The sequence below is a fragment of the Erpetoichthys calabaricus genome, chromosome 16 (assembly GCF_900747795.2).
Source record: "Erpetoichthys calabaricus chromosome 16, fErpCal1.3, whole genome shotgun sequence".
NCBI classification, from domain to species: domain Eukaryota; kingdom Metazoa; phylum Chordata; class Cladistia; order Polypteriformes; family Polypteridae; genus Erpetoichthys; species Erpetoichthys calabaricus.
In genome coordinates this window covers 22188254-22204968 of record NC_041409.2, presented here as the reverse complement: position 1 = coordinate 22204968, position 16715 = coordinate 22188254, and the positions used below count along the sequence as shown (strand labels likewise).

General features: G+C 35.1%; 1 protein-coding gene across 1 annotated transcript in view; it reads right to left on the bottom strand.

Annotated features, from left to right (window-relative positions):
• The window catches only part of dph6 (diphthamine biosynthesis 6), a 357108-nt gene that overhangs the window by 224336 nt on the left and 116057 nt on the right, over positions 1–16715 (bottom strand). Inside the window, exon 4 of the mRNA XM_051919800.1 lies at positions 4858–4931. Within this exon, the coding sequence (XP_051775760.1) occupies positions 4858–4931 (74 nt within the window). The remainder of the gene's footprint in view (positions 1–4857; positions 4932–16715) is intronic.

Here is a 16715-nt window from a genome sequence, read left to right as displayed (position 1 = left end):
CTTCGAGGTTCAATGACCTTCTGCACATCACTGTTGAGAAGAGCCGTTTTTGGTCTGTATAGGGGTTTTTCTGTTAGTTTGAAGAAGTCTGGCAATTCTCCTCTGACCTCTTTCACTGACAAAGTGTTTTCTCCCCCAAGCTCCTGCTTGCTGTATTTTCTTTTCTACACATTACTCTTTCACTAAAGTTTAGTTTGTGCAGTGTGTGAAAATCTTAGGAAGGCAGCTCTCTTTCCACCAGACAGAGGTGAAAGTGACTTAGGTAACATAGTTTGCTCATTCTGACAATTGCTAGAGCAACTTTAAACCTCTTCACCATATCTGTATGCTATATATATTGAGTTACAGTCATACAATCAATTATTTGTGGCGGCTGGGTGAGGCTGTTTTCACTAACAGGCCAGTATAACGAATAAAGCAGTCCCTTACTGTACATTTCTGTAACAGGATTTCAGCCAATATTTCTGAACAAGGATTTAACTTAATTATTTGTGTAATGTATACATCAACGTGAGAAGTATGAAGAAAGCAATGGATGGTGTGGCAGTGCATTGCAGTGGTATAACATTCATAAACACACCCACGCTCACTTACACAGGGGGAAAACTTAAAGATGACAATTGAAGAGATACATCTTCAGCATGTCAGATGAAAATAGAGGAGTTGAAAGGAAAAAAAAGATTTTTTTTTGTTAAAAATCTTATTAAAGTAATAGTTTAAAGTTGTCATTAGAACAATAAAACTAACTGAGTTACTGGTCAAGAGCTAGAATTACATGTAGAATGAAAGTGGATGACTACATTTCTTTTAAAGGTTCGTCTATTCTGTAAAGACTTCTTGGAATTCAAGAAACAAGTTACTGTTATTTCTATTTTACTCCACTTACATCATACTTTACTTGATTCTGTGTTGATGAGATCTCATTACAGAATTTAATGTATTGCTAACAGTTCCAAAACATTTACATTTTTCAACATCCCTTTAACAAAGTTTACTGGCGTCTTTCAAAGACAAAGCATCCCACTAAAACACCTGTATCCTAGGAATGTAGACTTAACAAAAACTCTATGTCAGAGGAGAATGAAGTGCAAAATCAAACAAAGCACAAAATGCAGAGCAAGTGGATATATATATATATATATATATATATATATATATATATATATATATATATGCACATTTTTAATAGACATTACCTGTTTTTAAAGGTAACCTCATTTAGCACATAACATACAATAAAAAGAAGCATTGAATTCCATTGGACACAGATTTCTTCTAAACACTATATATTTTTTTTCCCCTGCCATTCACACAACTGCAAACACTACTGGCACTACCAAGAGGAAAAGCTAAGCACATTTTTCCATACATTCAAGGTATTTTATCCTCGCTCCATTTCTACTTTGGAGCAAACTTCCACTTTTCAATAGTTGGAAGACTGGCCATTTAATAGTTATGGGCAATGTGCTAGTAGAGGTGTCCTTGGTCTTCAAGCGTAGAGCAGATTTTGTACAATGACGTGGGACATTTCACAAACAAGAGCATTTACATAACATTTACAAATTAATGTGGAGTAGGGGAAACCTATAAAAACATAGCATTAGATAGAATCAAAGTATCAAAATAATACTGAAAGTCACAATCAACAACTTACTACTAATACTGCATGCAACTTTCAGGGCATTTTCAGCACCACCCTTGTGTTTTAAAGGGCAAAGTTAATTAATTTGGGATTATTTTTACCTTTTACTCTCAATTACTTTTGACACTGCTGTACCTCCTGACTAAAGTACAAATATAATTTATTTTTTTGGGGGTTTAGGTAATTGTCAGGCAATAGCAGTCTAAAAGCTGTATATAAACGGTACCATGGGACAATAAAGTCTGAAATGAATTAAGCAAGTTTAAAATGGGCAGATCGATAAAAGACAAAAATGGTGATCTAATGAGCATACAGCATACAGAGTGTAACAAAACAAAAAGCATGGCTGCCATTGTTTTGTTTGCCAAAGTAATTGGCATGTCTGGCTACAGAGCACTTCAATAAATATGGGTATTTAGGGAACAAAAGGGCTGCTTCCCTATCCAAGACTGATTCCTACCTTGTGTATTGTCATTCACAGATAGATATCAATTTACTGTGACCTGAATTGTAAGTGTTTTATAAAATTACTAAATGAATTTCAGTTTCACAAGCTCCACGAAAACAGTTCTTCTGTTTACATGGGTAGGAGATCAATGAGTGAATTTTAAACACATTCGTACTGTGTGATTGATCAACTGGAGCTTAGTAGGTATAAAGCAAACTGTTTCAAGATTATCCATAAACAAACAATATAGTAATTTAGTCAAGGTATGCATTAGTTAGATTGACAGAACACTAGTTGCAATCATTATGACTCTAAAGATTTTAAACACAAAAGGCAAGCAAGAATAAACTACTGTACCCATGACCATACAAGAATAAGAAAGGTAAAATCGCTATCCTATCTGAATGTCTCCTTACACCTAAAATTACTTCAGATCTAATTTGATTATATTTCATTTATTAAACAAGAGACATTTGCAGGATGTTATATATGAATATTAATGAAAAAATTGGGTATTTTCTTTTTCAATCGTAAACTGAAAAACCGCTAAGTCTGTAAAGTTCATGGTTGGTACCAATACAAGAAACACAGTGTTTCATCTGAGCTTTTGGGGAAAGTGCACTATTAAAAAATACTTATACACTCCATCAATTATACACTATATAATATTTGCTATGGACACGTCAAAGACTACAACATAAGACAGAAGTTTGCTGATGAAAATGAACTGTATACATGGACTGAAGCCAATTCACACATTTAAACATGCAATTTACATTAACAGGAGAAATTACATTAAATCCAGCTTATGTTTATGAAATTATATTTATAACAGCTTGTGCAAAAACCACTTAAACTGATGCAATGAAATAAAATGTGGATAAATATTTACCAAATTAAAGAGTACTCTATTTAAATCCCTACTTGGCATGGCTGATATGCTGCCCTGTGCCTAAAAGCATACTTTTCTTAATTAGACTTGCAATTTTATTATGCTGGAGGCACTTGGCAACAGGTGGGGTAATTAGTGATAATTAGTTCTAATTACTGATACTGCCTTTACATAACTGCAGAATCAAAAGGGAATATAAAAAAGAAAACATAAGAGAAGATGCTAGCTCCAAGCAGCCTTGAAAAATAATAGACAAGACAAGGGCCCACTCTTTTCTTTAATCAGAGCAAAGAGCAAATTCCCTGTTTATTTCAAAGAGAAATAAAAATGTATTTGAATGAACATCCTACCAACCAAATTCATTACTAAGCTTTGAGGTCAAGATTTTGGTGAAGCCCTTAGCCAAAAGAATGGAAAAATGTCATTCCAACTATAGTTTTTCAAGGTCAAATGGAAAATTATATCATAAAACCTTCACCAAACAAAGCTTCCTGGGGCTTTTGAAAGGGTCCAATTAGAATAGTTATTTAATATAATATAGTAAGTTAGGTCTGGACTCAAAAATACTTGCATAGATTAAACTATTATACTTTGACTTTGGGGTATCTTTTTGTGAAATAATATAAACTCTGAATATTTCACCTTAGCAGCAGAACTACACCAGACTGGCCTTTGTCACCGGGGCTGTTTGCCATTGCTCTTTCTGACTATACCAATAAACAAGCAGGCATCTGGAGTATTGTAAAGGATAGATTTGAACATGCAGATGTATTATGAAACATGGCATTAGTTATTGTATGCTTAAACTCAATTTACAATAATCCTTCTTACCAAATTACCATATCAGGTTTAGTCCTTGGACTTGAACTTGAAAATACACTGACATTTGAATGTCATAGCTTTATCATGCCCCAAAGTTTTGGTTTTTTTGTTGTCGTTTCTTTGACCATTTCCACACCATTACAAAAATCCAACTATACCGTTGCACACAAAATGTTAAAGACTAATGTTCATTGCTTCTTATATTGACCTTTAAAGGTCTTCTTCTTACAGACATTTTCAACAGGCTATAAATATTTCAAACTCCTGATCTTAACCAACGGTATGAAGTACATTATCCCTCACCTGGCACATCTAAAGTTCATAATCTTAGCATAATTGTATGTGATGCTTACACCACATGGGTCTGGCAGGCCACTGATAACTCCTGATGCTGTCCTACTCACTGGTCTAAAACAACCATTATGCAACTCTCAGCATTCAGTCTAGTCCATTCAACCAAGTGGCACCTTCTCTCTTTCAAAATATATTTATGAGATTACAAACTCTCTCAACATTCTAAAACAGATGGAAGAACTACCGAGTATTTCAAGCTTTTTAACTGATGTTCTTTGACTTTCATGTTTAAATAGTCAATGCTGTTCATTGAGGTGGTACTGTCAATACAATATATACTATAGTATAACAATCTGGACCTATAGCTTTGACAGCAGCAGACAACATGTACAGTATACTCTGTATATCACTGTTGTTAAGTACCTTCATTGCAGTTTTAAATTGTAACTGTGTTAGTTTTAAAAGCTCTCTTTGATATTTATTGATGCAATTTGCAAAGTATACAAAACTTCCTCTTGGTAATTTTGTCTGACACATTTTACAATAATGAATGCAGTGACTATAAGCTAGTGACCAGTTTATACACTTGATACTTTTAGTAGTTACTTGTAAAGTGTCGAGTCAGTGAATACTGTTAATGGTTCTAATAAAAAATAAACAGTGATTAGATGTTTTTGGTTACTCATAATAACCAACAGTCATAAGCTGAAATGAAGATAAAGAGACTTTAAAATGTTGAACTGTAAAAGTCAGACTTACACATGTTCTACTCTGACCCTTTGATAGTCAGAAAGGATGGCACCAACAGAGACTCCTTCGACAATCTCTTTTTCCTGGAAAATGAAAAAAGAAAAAAAAGGAACAGATACTCTTGTGATATTGTTGTAATGATTTCAATTACCTACTGTTTTGAAAAAAAGTCCATCTTAAATGCTTGTATCATATTAATCTTTTTATATTTAATTGCAATGTATCCAATAATGTAAATCACACAAAACAGATAAGTTACTTATGATAAAAAGTTAAGTAAAACATCTAATTTTAGTAATATCTTTATAATCATTAATACACTTAATAAATCAAATGAACAAATAAATGACTTTGAACATTTTCAGGTACTTCATAATGCTACAGCTATTCTCTCAACAGAAATACATAAATTCAATGTCCTTTGAGGAGCATGCACATTAAGAACAATTGGATTTGAAAATGTTTTAATGTAAACTAAACAGCAAATCTGTATTAAAAAAAAGCACAAGCCCACATAAAACTGAATTGATGCCTGTTATGAGAATCCAACATCAAAGAAGTTCAAACAAATACTAGACAATCAAGACAAAGACTAAGAGTAAATAAATGATCTTGGCAATGTATCTGAATAAACAATGCCTAAACATAACTTATACAACACAAGCAAGGGTTATTTCCTAACACACGCCAGAGTAAAGAGGAATTGTGCACCCTGTAATTATCTGTCAAACGCAACAAAATCATTTCAACTTTTCCCAGACTGACAAAATTTCAAAGTAAAGACAGCCGTTAAGCATTTGGGTTATCAAATTACACAAAGTAAAACAGTATTAGGTTACCCTGACGGTATCTAGAAAAGATGTTCACATTTCTACAGAACAAAAATACTGAAACAGCATTGTTTGGCCTTTTAAGCTGTGCCATGTCTGCCTGAGTCACTACCAGGATTAGGGTCTAGGAGTGGCAATAAACTGATTCATTTTCCGATAACAGAAATGCTGAAAAAACAGCCTGTCAAAATTATCAGAAGTATTATTTTTTAATCTCCTAAAAGAAAATACATTATTTTTGTTTTTTAACACTAAGCCTTAAGCATTTTTAAACGCTGGTAATTTTGTAACTGAAAGTAACTAAATTATTAGCTCTTAAAATAAATATACTGTACATTAAGAAAACACGCTAGTCAGCATTAATCAACATACAGAAACAAATGCATAGTTAAATTACTTTTTGGAAAACTGAGCAAGCGAAATATTTAGACACTTGACATTCATAGTAGTTTTTACAAAAACACCAAAATGGCTGTGATTTTTTTTTTTGTTAAACTTAATGTGCATGAATAGAAAGGTATGTTACTTTTTTTTTGGTATTGCTATCAAAACATACCCGAGTCTCTGAATATTATTACTCATTATGTTATGCTTTTTAGTATTAAATTACTTTACTTTATACTGTACCTTGCTCACTGAGAGTACACAGGTCATAAACTTGATGTACATTAGCTGGGGACAACAAGTATAGAAATTAAAAATAATTTCAAACGTTACTTTTCTAGACAATTTATGACTTTTTTTTTTTTTATTTGTCCAATCAATTCAAACAAATTTAAAAATATTTCTACAATTGGAACACAATAATTGTTACTTCACAATAATTATACAACCATCCCCATTTAAAAGGAAGGCTTGTCTAACTAACACAGACATCATAACAGCGAGTTCACCCTGCCTGCCACATTGGCATTTCAAATATATCTATTGGCTACTGGCCCACATACCTCAAAAACAAATTATATAACCATATGCAAAAAGAAAAGCCTGATCATTTCATCCTCGTATGGTACTGCAAGGTACCAAATCCTGCACCATCAGCAAGCGTACAATAAACAGCTACTATGAGACTGAAGCCCAAATGAACATTAAGCATGGACATCTCGATGCATGCTCAATAATCCAGGTAAGGAAATCCTAGAAATTTGATTCTGTTCATCTGGACAAAGTTTTTAAGTGGGAGAAATATTTCGAGACTTATCCAAGTCTCTTCCTCAGTCTCAATTGACTGCAGGATTCCCCAACCTTATAAACAGTACCTTTGCTTAATCACAGAGACTAGCACCATTGACAAAAGGCCAGTTGATCAGTGATATGCAAATTGTCCACTGATTAGTAGACGTGTGAACCATTCATAGAGGGTTGAGGAATGTGATCCCGTATGTGTCAGGAGTATCGGAACAGCTGAGGCGCATTTTCTCGAAACACCGGGTCTCAGTGGCTTTCAAACCCCAAAACACGCTACGCCAAAGATTGGTCCGTCCCAAGGATCGGGTCACACGGCACAAACAGAGTAACATAGTTTACGCAGTTAAGTGCCAGGAGGAGTGCCGTGAATTGTACATCGGGGAAACCAAGCAGCCACTGGCTAAGCGCATGTCACAACACAGAAGAGCTTCCTCGTCAGGCCAGGACTCCGCAGTCTATTTACATCTACAGGATAGTGGTCACTCCTTTAAAGATGAAGAGGTGCACATCCTGGACAGGGAGGAGCGCTGGTTTGAGAGAGGAATCAAGGAGGCCATTTACGTAAAAAAGGAACGACCATCTCTGAACAGAGGAGGGGGCCTAAGGGTACATCTGTCGCCATCTTACAATGCTGTGATTGCAGCCATTCCTCAACCCTCTATGAATGGTTCACACGTCTACTAATCAGTGGACAATTTGCATATCACTGATCAACTGGCCCTTTATCAATGGTGCTAGTCTCTGTGATTAAGCAAAGGTACTGTTTATAAGGTTGGGGAATCCTGCAGTCAATTGAGACTGAGGAAGAGACTTCGATAAGTCTCGAAATATTTCTCCCACTTAAAAACTTTGTCCAGATGAACAGAATCAAATTTCTAGGATTAAGCATGGACAGCTTAGCAAAACACACTGGTCAGAAAAAATACTAATTTATATAATCAGTACCAACTTTCAATCTGACTGCTTATTTAAATTTACACAATATACACATACAATATCACATTCTGCAGCCGTCACTCCTTTAACATTACAAGCAGTGCTTAGCATGGGCCAGTACTCGCCTCTTCCTATTTTTACTTAGGGTAACAGCAGAGTTTCTTGTTGTCAATACTTATTTTATTGCCAGTGACCCAGTGACAGTCAAAATTTCATGGGGGTCCAAAATCCGTCATATTTTAACTGAACATAGCTTTTCAGTGCCACCTAGCCAAAATATGATATACAAATACATACCATGCAATGGTGTTAAACTGTACATTCATTTTTTCAGAACCACAACTTATTCACAACTTGCTCAGAAGTTGGACAAAATTTACCATCAAGTTGACTCATTTAGTGTTAAAAGCAAAGAAGGTTCAACACAAGCCTCAGTAATCAAATATGATTACTCATTCCACTACATCCATCCAAGATCTTTATTGAAACTTTAGACATTAAAAATAGTGTAATCCATCTACATTTACGCATATAAAGATCACTTAGAATAATTTTATAGACAATATAAAAAATAAACATCATATGGGTAGAATTGCTATGTATTGCCTTCTCAGATTTAACTGTAAATGCATACCAAAAATCAGCAATAACTGTCAGTTACTGTAAATCCTGGATTTTTTTTGTGCCCATACTTGTTTAGGAAGCAGATTCTTTCTTAGTGTGTAATGTTTAGTCTCTATTTTGTCTCACCCAGAACAGTGCATTATGGCTATTGAGGCTAAAAAGAGACATTTATTTGCATGTGCTATCATGCAAAAGGTATAGATGAGAAAGTATATGAACTCTACATGTCACCATAAATCAATAAAAAAAGCTTATAAATCAACTAGAAAGTAAAATGGAAAAATGAGTTGAAGTATTGAACAGAAGGAGAATGTGTGCTAAATGCAGGAGACAACATTATAAGGTAAAGGTGCAAGAATGTTGTGAATGGTGAAAAGAAGAAGTATTTCTGACAGAAGGTCAGTGATGGCAATGCTGGGGTTGTTGTAAGTATATTAGAAAAACTGTCAAAGTGGTGGGGGTAAAATGGTCAAATGATGATTTTTTTTTTTTTTTTTTTTACATTGTTTCAGCATATGCACCACAGGTTGATCCAAACAATAAAGAAAAATATAAGTTTACGGACATGTTACTGGTTAATGGGGGTAACATTTAAGGTGCTTGAAGAAAGGTGACTAATGGGTGAGAGGATTCTGGAGTTTAGTGATGAAACCAAACTGGTTGAGTGCAACTTCATATTAAAGAAGGAGGAAAACAAGTTGGTGATACATGAATCTAGTATTTTATTTTTTAGTGAAGAAAGTTAATCAGGACACAGTGAAAAACGTAGAAGTGATCCCTAGAGAAAACTGTGCACCACAACATCACTTGGCTATAGATGATCTTTCAGTAGAAGCATGAAGTAAAGGAGGAGTATGTGCCAAAGGTGAAAGTCTTGAATTTGAAGGACAGCATGAGAAGTAAATTTACAAAAACTTTGGAAGCAAGAGTGAAGGAGGTCTCAAACGCATCACAAATGAATCACAAGCAGAAAGCGATAACGAAAGCCTGGTTGAAAACAACAGAATTAGTCTGAATTTGGCCAAAGGAATCATTGAGATACAAGCAAACATGGAGGTGAAATGCTGAGATATAGAGGAAAAGAAGAAATACTATAAGTATGGAAGAGATAAAAGGCAAAAGGTGACAAAGCAATCTATAAGTAAGCAAAGCAAAATACTACAAAACCAGTTGTTCATGGGCAAGAAGACAGAAATAAGAGTTTAAGTGAGATGCAGAATTAGGACAAAAAATGAAATGTGTTCAGGATCACAGAGCAGATGGCAGAGGAGGGACAAGCTGGAGTAAGTGTGAGTTGCTTGAAAAAAAAAAAAAACAATAAAAGGAGAAGTTGCTGAATGAGGAACAGGATGTTTTTCATAGTGAGAAAACAGAAGAACTGAACTATAACTTTCAAAAGAGGAGGTTGCAATAGCACTGAAAAAGATGAAGACAGATAAAGTGATGGGTCCAGCTTAGATGGTGTCAGAAATGTTGAAGGCAGTAAAAGGTCCAAGAGTTGAATACCTGACATTTGCAAAATAATTGTGCATGAAGACATGATTCCTAATGATTATAAAAGTATTGTGCCTATTTAATTATATAATGGAAAGTGTGATTCAGTGGAGTGCAAGTCAACAAAAGTGATCAAGCCTTTGGAACTGGTATTGATGGCGGTTGTGAATGTTCTAGCAAAAAGCATTAGGGATCAGAGAAAAGTTTAACAAAACACAGTGTAGCTTCATGCCTGGAAACAGAACAACTTATGTGACCTTTGCTGCTTGGCAAATATAGGAAGAGCATCAAGCAATCGAAAGAACTTGTATTATGCTTTTGTAGATTTGGAGAAGGCATTGTAAAAGATGCCACAACAGGTGGTGAGGTCCATATTGAGCAGGTTGAGTGTGAGTGATTGATACTGCCTGCAGTGACGTCAATGTATGTGGAAGCATGGTGGTCAGAACTGTAGATGGGAACAGTGAGGGTTTTGAGGTGAAGTTGTGGTTGCACCAGGGATTCATTCTGAGTCCATTTCTTTTCATGATAGAGATGCAGCATTTGACCAGTATGGAATTTTTGGTTAATATATAATATTTAGAATTTATTTCAAGTATAGATTTAAATGAAGTTGTAACAATGAATAATTAAAACATAAGAAAAAGGGTTAAAGGGAACTAAATGGTTAACTAAACACAGCTTAAAGCTTGAGCATGTAAGGTCAGTATAATCTTAGAGATACCACCAGCTTCATCTCCCAAGGTTAAAATGAAGCAAATGCCTAATGAACACTCCCTTAAACATCAAGGACAAACTAGCGAGAAAGCCCAGGCCACCCTATTAATGAAGCGGGTTTACAATAATGGAAGAATCGACATATATAAGATATTACTGGTGGCTGTAGTTGATTGGTTATGATGGTAGAATTCTGCATATTAAGAGTCAGATGTTGTGATGTATGAGATGAGGTAATGGTTGCAGAGAAACATAAAAGCCAATATACTGTACTACTGAGGGATCACTCCATGGACCGAGACATTTGTGCAAATCTATGTTCAAACAAACAATTGTTCTACATTCTCATCTGATCTCTGTGAATGACTTCTATGAAAATGGAGGAAAGTTGTTTCCACAACACCAGACATGGAGGATTGTCATGGGAGCTCCTGTACAAAGATGTCTTTGAACTGATGGCAAAAAGTGTAGCAAAAATTGAGGATAATATACTGTAGTGAAAAGCTAGTCTGGAGGCCAAGGGTGTCAAGGTAAATGTAAGAAAGATCAATGTGAATGCTGGAAGCAAAAGGGCTGAAGAGGTGGAAGAAGAGGGTGCATGGGAGAAACACAATCCAATACTGGGGTTTCTGGAACTGAGTGGATAAAAGATGTAGAGCTGTGAAGGATAGTCTGTAGGCGGTGAGAGCAGCCTTTGCTTTTAATAAGTGTGTGAGAGTGTTCTGTAAGTTCTGTTACTTACAGATGCAGCCAGGAAAAATGGATAGTTCAACCTCTGCTAGCAGTCTTTTATGGGTTAGCTACTGCATTAAGTGCTTGGCTTGCAAAAATGAACAAAAGGTGGCACTTACAGTATGATGCATCATTCGTTAGTGATACAATTGCTGGATTTAATCACTCAGTGAACATTTATTTAAATCCATTAAATAGGGAATTTTACAGCTCTAGGTCTCTTGCTAAGGTTATCTTAGAAAACATAATAAAGTGTAGATTCTGACTATAGTTTATATGCTTTATGAAAAATTGTAATGTTTTACACTTTAACAACACTGGTGTTTATTATCAAAGTAGAAAAATACTGTTTTTAGAAAACTCTTTTAAAAGTAAATATAATATAGAATTAATATCTGTAAGGATCTAAATATTGTATACTTGCATACAGTGTTGCTACTAAAAGTATTACTATAATCACGTTTCTTTTCTTTGTGAAAGTGTTTATTTTATATTCTAGTAACCACTTGAATGAGATCAAATCTGTCTGTGCCTCTCTCACGCATGCACAGATCTTTGTAGACACGGAACACACATGAAATGCCTGTAATCAAAATAATGACATACTGTATTATTTACCCTATACAACTCCAGGTACATCACACACAGAAAAGGAGCCTTGGCTTGACCCGGGAGTACGAGTTTTTTTGTAGGCTTCAGGGATTCTAGAGTTAAGTAGCAGAATGCATGAACTTTTGTTTTGTGTAAGTGATTTGTCAATGTTTTCAAAAACTTTCCTCTTTTGTTAAACATTTTTTTTTTAACCAGAGTCTGAATAGAGGTCTTTACTTGTAAAATATCATTTCAACCTTTCATTGCTCTACCTGGTCGTTTTTTTAAGCTAGTACAGTTACTGAAAATTTCTGAAACAGTATGATTGTGTGCAGGATGCAATCACACAACAAAATAATGTGGTATTCCTTGCTTATTTTGAATGTCTACAGCTGCAGGTGACATGTTGAGTGCTGATGGAGGTGTTCGCAAAGTATCAATACTGAAAATAAGAGGTGCAAGAGAGACATTCCAGGAGATTCCCTATTTTTGACTCTCTCTGGCATTGAAAGGAAAGGTTTATGAAAGCTGTGTGAGGTGTACTATATTAAGGGAAAAAGATACAGCTGATAAAAGTGGACCTTAAAGCAAAGCTGTAAAGGACATAGATGAAAATGATCAGATGGATGTTTCTTTGTGGGCAACCAGCCATCCTGGGTAAACCCAGAAAATGTCCATTAAAATAGTGATGATGTCAATAGCAGTAAGTTTAACGAAATCACAGGCAATCGTGAATTCCAATAGACAGTCTGGGCCTTCAGTTTATTTGCGTTTAAGTGAAAGAGATTTCTCATAGCCTTCCTCAGAATCCCAAAAACAGCTTTGTTGTGGCTAAGATAACTATAATAGCAGGATCATTGCCACAGGATCACAAAGAGCTAGAACCTATTGATCAGAACTCATTGCAGAATAGGCATCAAACCCCGAACAAACAAGATTACAAGGCTGCTCTAATCAGGTTTATTAAGGCTGATACAGATCACTGATTTCATCAATTTAGAGCAGTTAAACAATACTTAAATCTAACCTGCGCTTATAGGTTTTAGTCATTAATTGCACTACAGATTTTTTACTTTTGCAGTATACATTTAATATATTCATGCAGGTGCTTTTTTACAGCATTAGCTAGACATTAATAATTCTTGACGTGTAATTATAAATATTGATTACCATTTTAATATTACAGTACTTACCAAAACATATACTGTATGACACAAAGCAACAAATAAAACACAGTACAAATCTATGAAAAAGCCACAGATGTATCAAATGTCTATAAGTTGTTTATCAAGAAGACTTAAGACTAACATGCTTAACTGGTTTATAAGCAAAAGACATATTTTTCTGTTAAAATAACAAGACAAAATGTTAACTAAGCAGCATTTTGGGGTTCTTCAGTCTAAATATAGATGTTTCTCTGTGCTTTAAAGTCCCCGGCAATTTCAAAATCATCTTTATCTTTTGTTTCCAATTGAAAAGCTGAGGCACTTAAAACAAGCTTACAGTCCAAACTTAAATGGTATCCATTTTAATTAAAGGACAAATTACAAGGTCTGAATTCATGCCGTTTTTTTCCCCCGTTTGTTTAACTGCACACAAAGACTTCACCGATTCCTTTTGCTTGTTTTACTGCACATGAAGACTTCTCTGATATCATTTGTCTCAGTTTATTACTCCACTTTCTCTAATGTAAACACTGATATTCCAATCACCTCTGCTCTTGCCTTGTCTTGCTTTGTTTACACTACAGGACTGTTCGCTGCAAAAAAAACAAAAAAAAAAAAAAAAAAAAAGCACACTGGCTCAGTTACCGTAATACGCACCATAATGAGCACTACATCTACATTGCTGTAAAGCCTAGAAAAGCAGGTCCTGAAAAGATCGTTTTTTGTGATCGGCCAATTTACCGATCAACGATCAAGTCATTTTTAATGAAAAACAGCCCATTTAGATTGGTGGCCGATTGATCTGAGCATCACTAGATATTACGTATAAAATTGTAACACTTCTCTGCTTATTACTGATAATTAATATTTCTCCTTTTCACCAAACAGAGTGCATCAATAATTTTTGTATGCAAGCACACTGTGAAATATTGATAGTGATAATGATTTTTTCATATCTGTCCTTATTACAAATAAAATATATATATAAATTATATCTTGTGAATATCAAAAAAAAATAAAAGCGATTTCCCAGATGCATCTTAATTGAAAACTATAATAAAATAGAATTGCTGTAACAGTTTTACATTTTTATTCCAAATAAAAGTTGAATGCAGTTTCAAGCAAGAAAAAAAGTTTTCTGATGAGATGAATATCCCAGTAAAGTGACAAGGTTACTCTCAAGGGTAAACATAATTTTCAAATATAGAGACAACCTGAGGTCAATATATAAAGAATATCTAAATTGAAATCAATTGCAAACATGCCCAGCATATTCAGATTAAAATTAAATATTTCCTCAATGTGTGAGATAATTATGGTATATTTTATATTGAAAATATGCAAAGAGGAGATTACATTAATGTAAGATTTTGCATAGTTGATGCAAAGTAAACATCATTTATATACACTTATTACATTTGCATTTAACAGACAGAGCAGCAATATGTACAGTGCATTTAAAAGATAAGCTATATATACTGTATATAATAGAGCAATAAGTAGCAAAACTTGGACTGAAACTTGGCAGAGCTCAGACACATAAGCTCTACATGAAAGCAACTGTCTCAATGTCTGTTATGTACAGTAAATATCACATTACTGAAATTGAAGGTTTTGTTGATGCAATGGCCAACATAAAGGCAAAACTTAAAAACATGTTAGCTTCTAGCCTACATTATTAGTTTTGCTTTATTTTGCTTTAGCTAAATGAATGCCATTAACAAGCTTGATTTAACATTCCATGATACAATTATTCTTCCATTATGAGTGAAGAAAAAAATATCAGTAAGGTAACAATTAGTGGAAAACCTACAAACACAATATAAATGTAAGACACAAACTGTACAAATCTATGCATGCAGAAGGAAATGGAAGTGTGATTTCTCAGTGATAGCATTTGTGCCTTAAAAGGAAATGTGCTTGTATGTGGATTTGAATGTGAACTTTGTATAGTAAGTGAGACCATTCCAACAATGTGCAGTTTAACCTGATTGGTGAGTCGACATGAAGAAGTTGTGTTCTATGCTATGTTTGCTTGGTGGTGACAGTGAGAAACAAAGAAGCTGTAGTTTTATTGTTTTAATATAGGTGAACACCTGCTATCAAATGAACTTGAGTAACAGTTTTAACAATCTTTTCAACAGATGAGAGGCATGCCTGTGTCCACAATTCATGAGAAGTACATTTGTTTTCTGTTAAAAAATAAAAGAATATGCAAATACATTAAAAATTTCAAAGAAAAGCTTTTGGTAGTTGCTGTTGGGTCAAGCCATATCATTATCAAGAAAGTCAATTAGCAACAGGAAAAAAAAACTCAAACTCACTGGCGCAAGAACAAATAGCCATTATGGCCTTTCAGGTTCAACACTTCCTACCTGTTACCAACAATGCTACTGAAAAGTATTCAAACTCTTAAACAATTTCATTGTATATTTTATTATATGACATTTCAATAAAGTTTGATTACTTTGGCATTAATCAACATGAAAATATCACATAGCGAAAAACAAAATTTATCAGCTTCTTTTAATAAAATTATTACTTTAATAAAACTTTTCATATCTGTATAAAAAGGATATGTTTGTTTATGTGGCTGTATAAATATTTGGGGAATGGGATTTTAAATCAGTTTAAATTTGTCTAAAAAAACAGTTGCTCCATGAAGAAGTCTGCATGAATGTGGTTTGTGATGAACAACCCCCATGTTCAGATTAGATTCCTGTGCTGTTTACAATGCTGCAGTGATAGGCTAGGCGCCCTCAGATTCTTAAAGAGATTTAAGCATTTTGGGGTTCTTTTGTCAAAATGTAGGTTTGTCTGTGCGCTTTAAAGTTCTCAAGAAGAGGAGGGATAGAATGAGTAATCTAACAGAAACTGTCTGGCAGGGAAAGGTAGGCTTATTGTCCATAACAACATTCCACAGACATCAAATGTCTCTGGCAGTTTAAAAGTACAGCCACTGGCAAAAGGCATCAGTGGCAAAAGGCATTTATCAGTTTCAATGGATCTTCAAACAGTTTAATGTTGACAAATGCATTAAACTAGGACACTGTAACATGTGTGTGAATGGGAAACAGCTTAAGGGCTTGAGTGAGTAACTCTCCACTCAGACATGAGGTGTTGCTGTCTAATAACATTCACTCTTCTCCTCCCTCTGCAGAAAGGAAGACTGACACCATTCCATCTATGATGTCACTTCTGGGGTTCGGCTACCAGGACCCACCTCTTCCTCCCAGAATTCATTGTAAACGGAATAGGTGCCATTTTGAGCAGTCTGCCGGATTCACTACCCAAAATGACTCATTTTGTGTTTTACCATATACAGATAGTCCCCAGGTTACGGACAGCCGACCTACAACTTACGAACGGGGCCGCAGCTGCGACGCATTCGCCTCAGTAACTGCTGCTCCGTCATCTTTGGCCTGGGGACGCTGCAAGTGGTGGCTGGACGTAGGCTGGATGGGGGCGATTTCGTTGCTCACGCAGTGTAGTGCCGCTGGGAGCCGCCCGAGGGACAAGCGATGACCCATGTTCCATAGTCACCAGGGCCACAGCTATCGCTCGTGTGCAGGACAGAGGCTTGATGGGG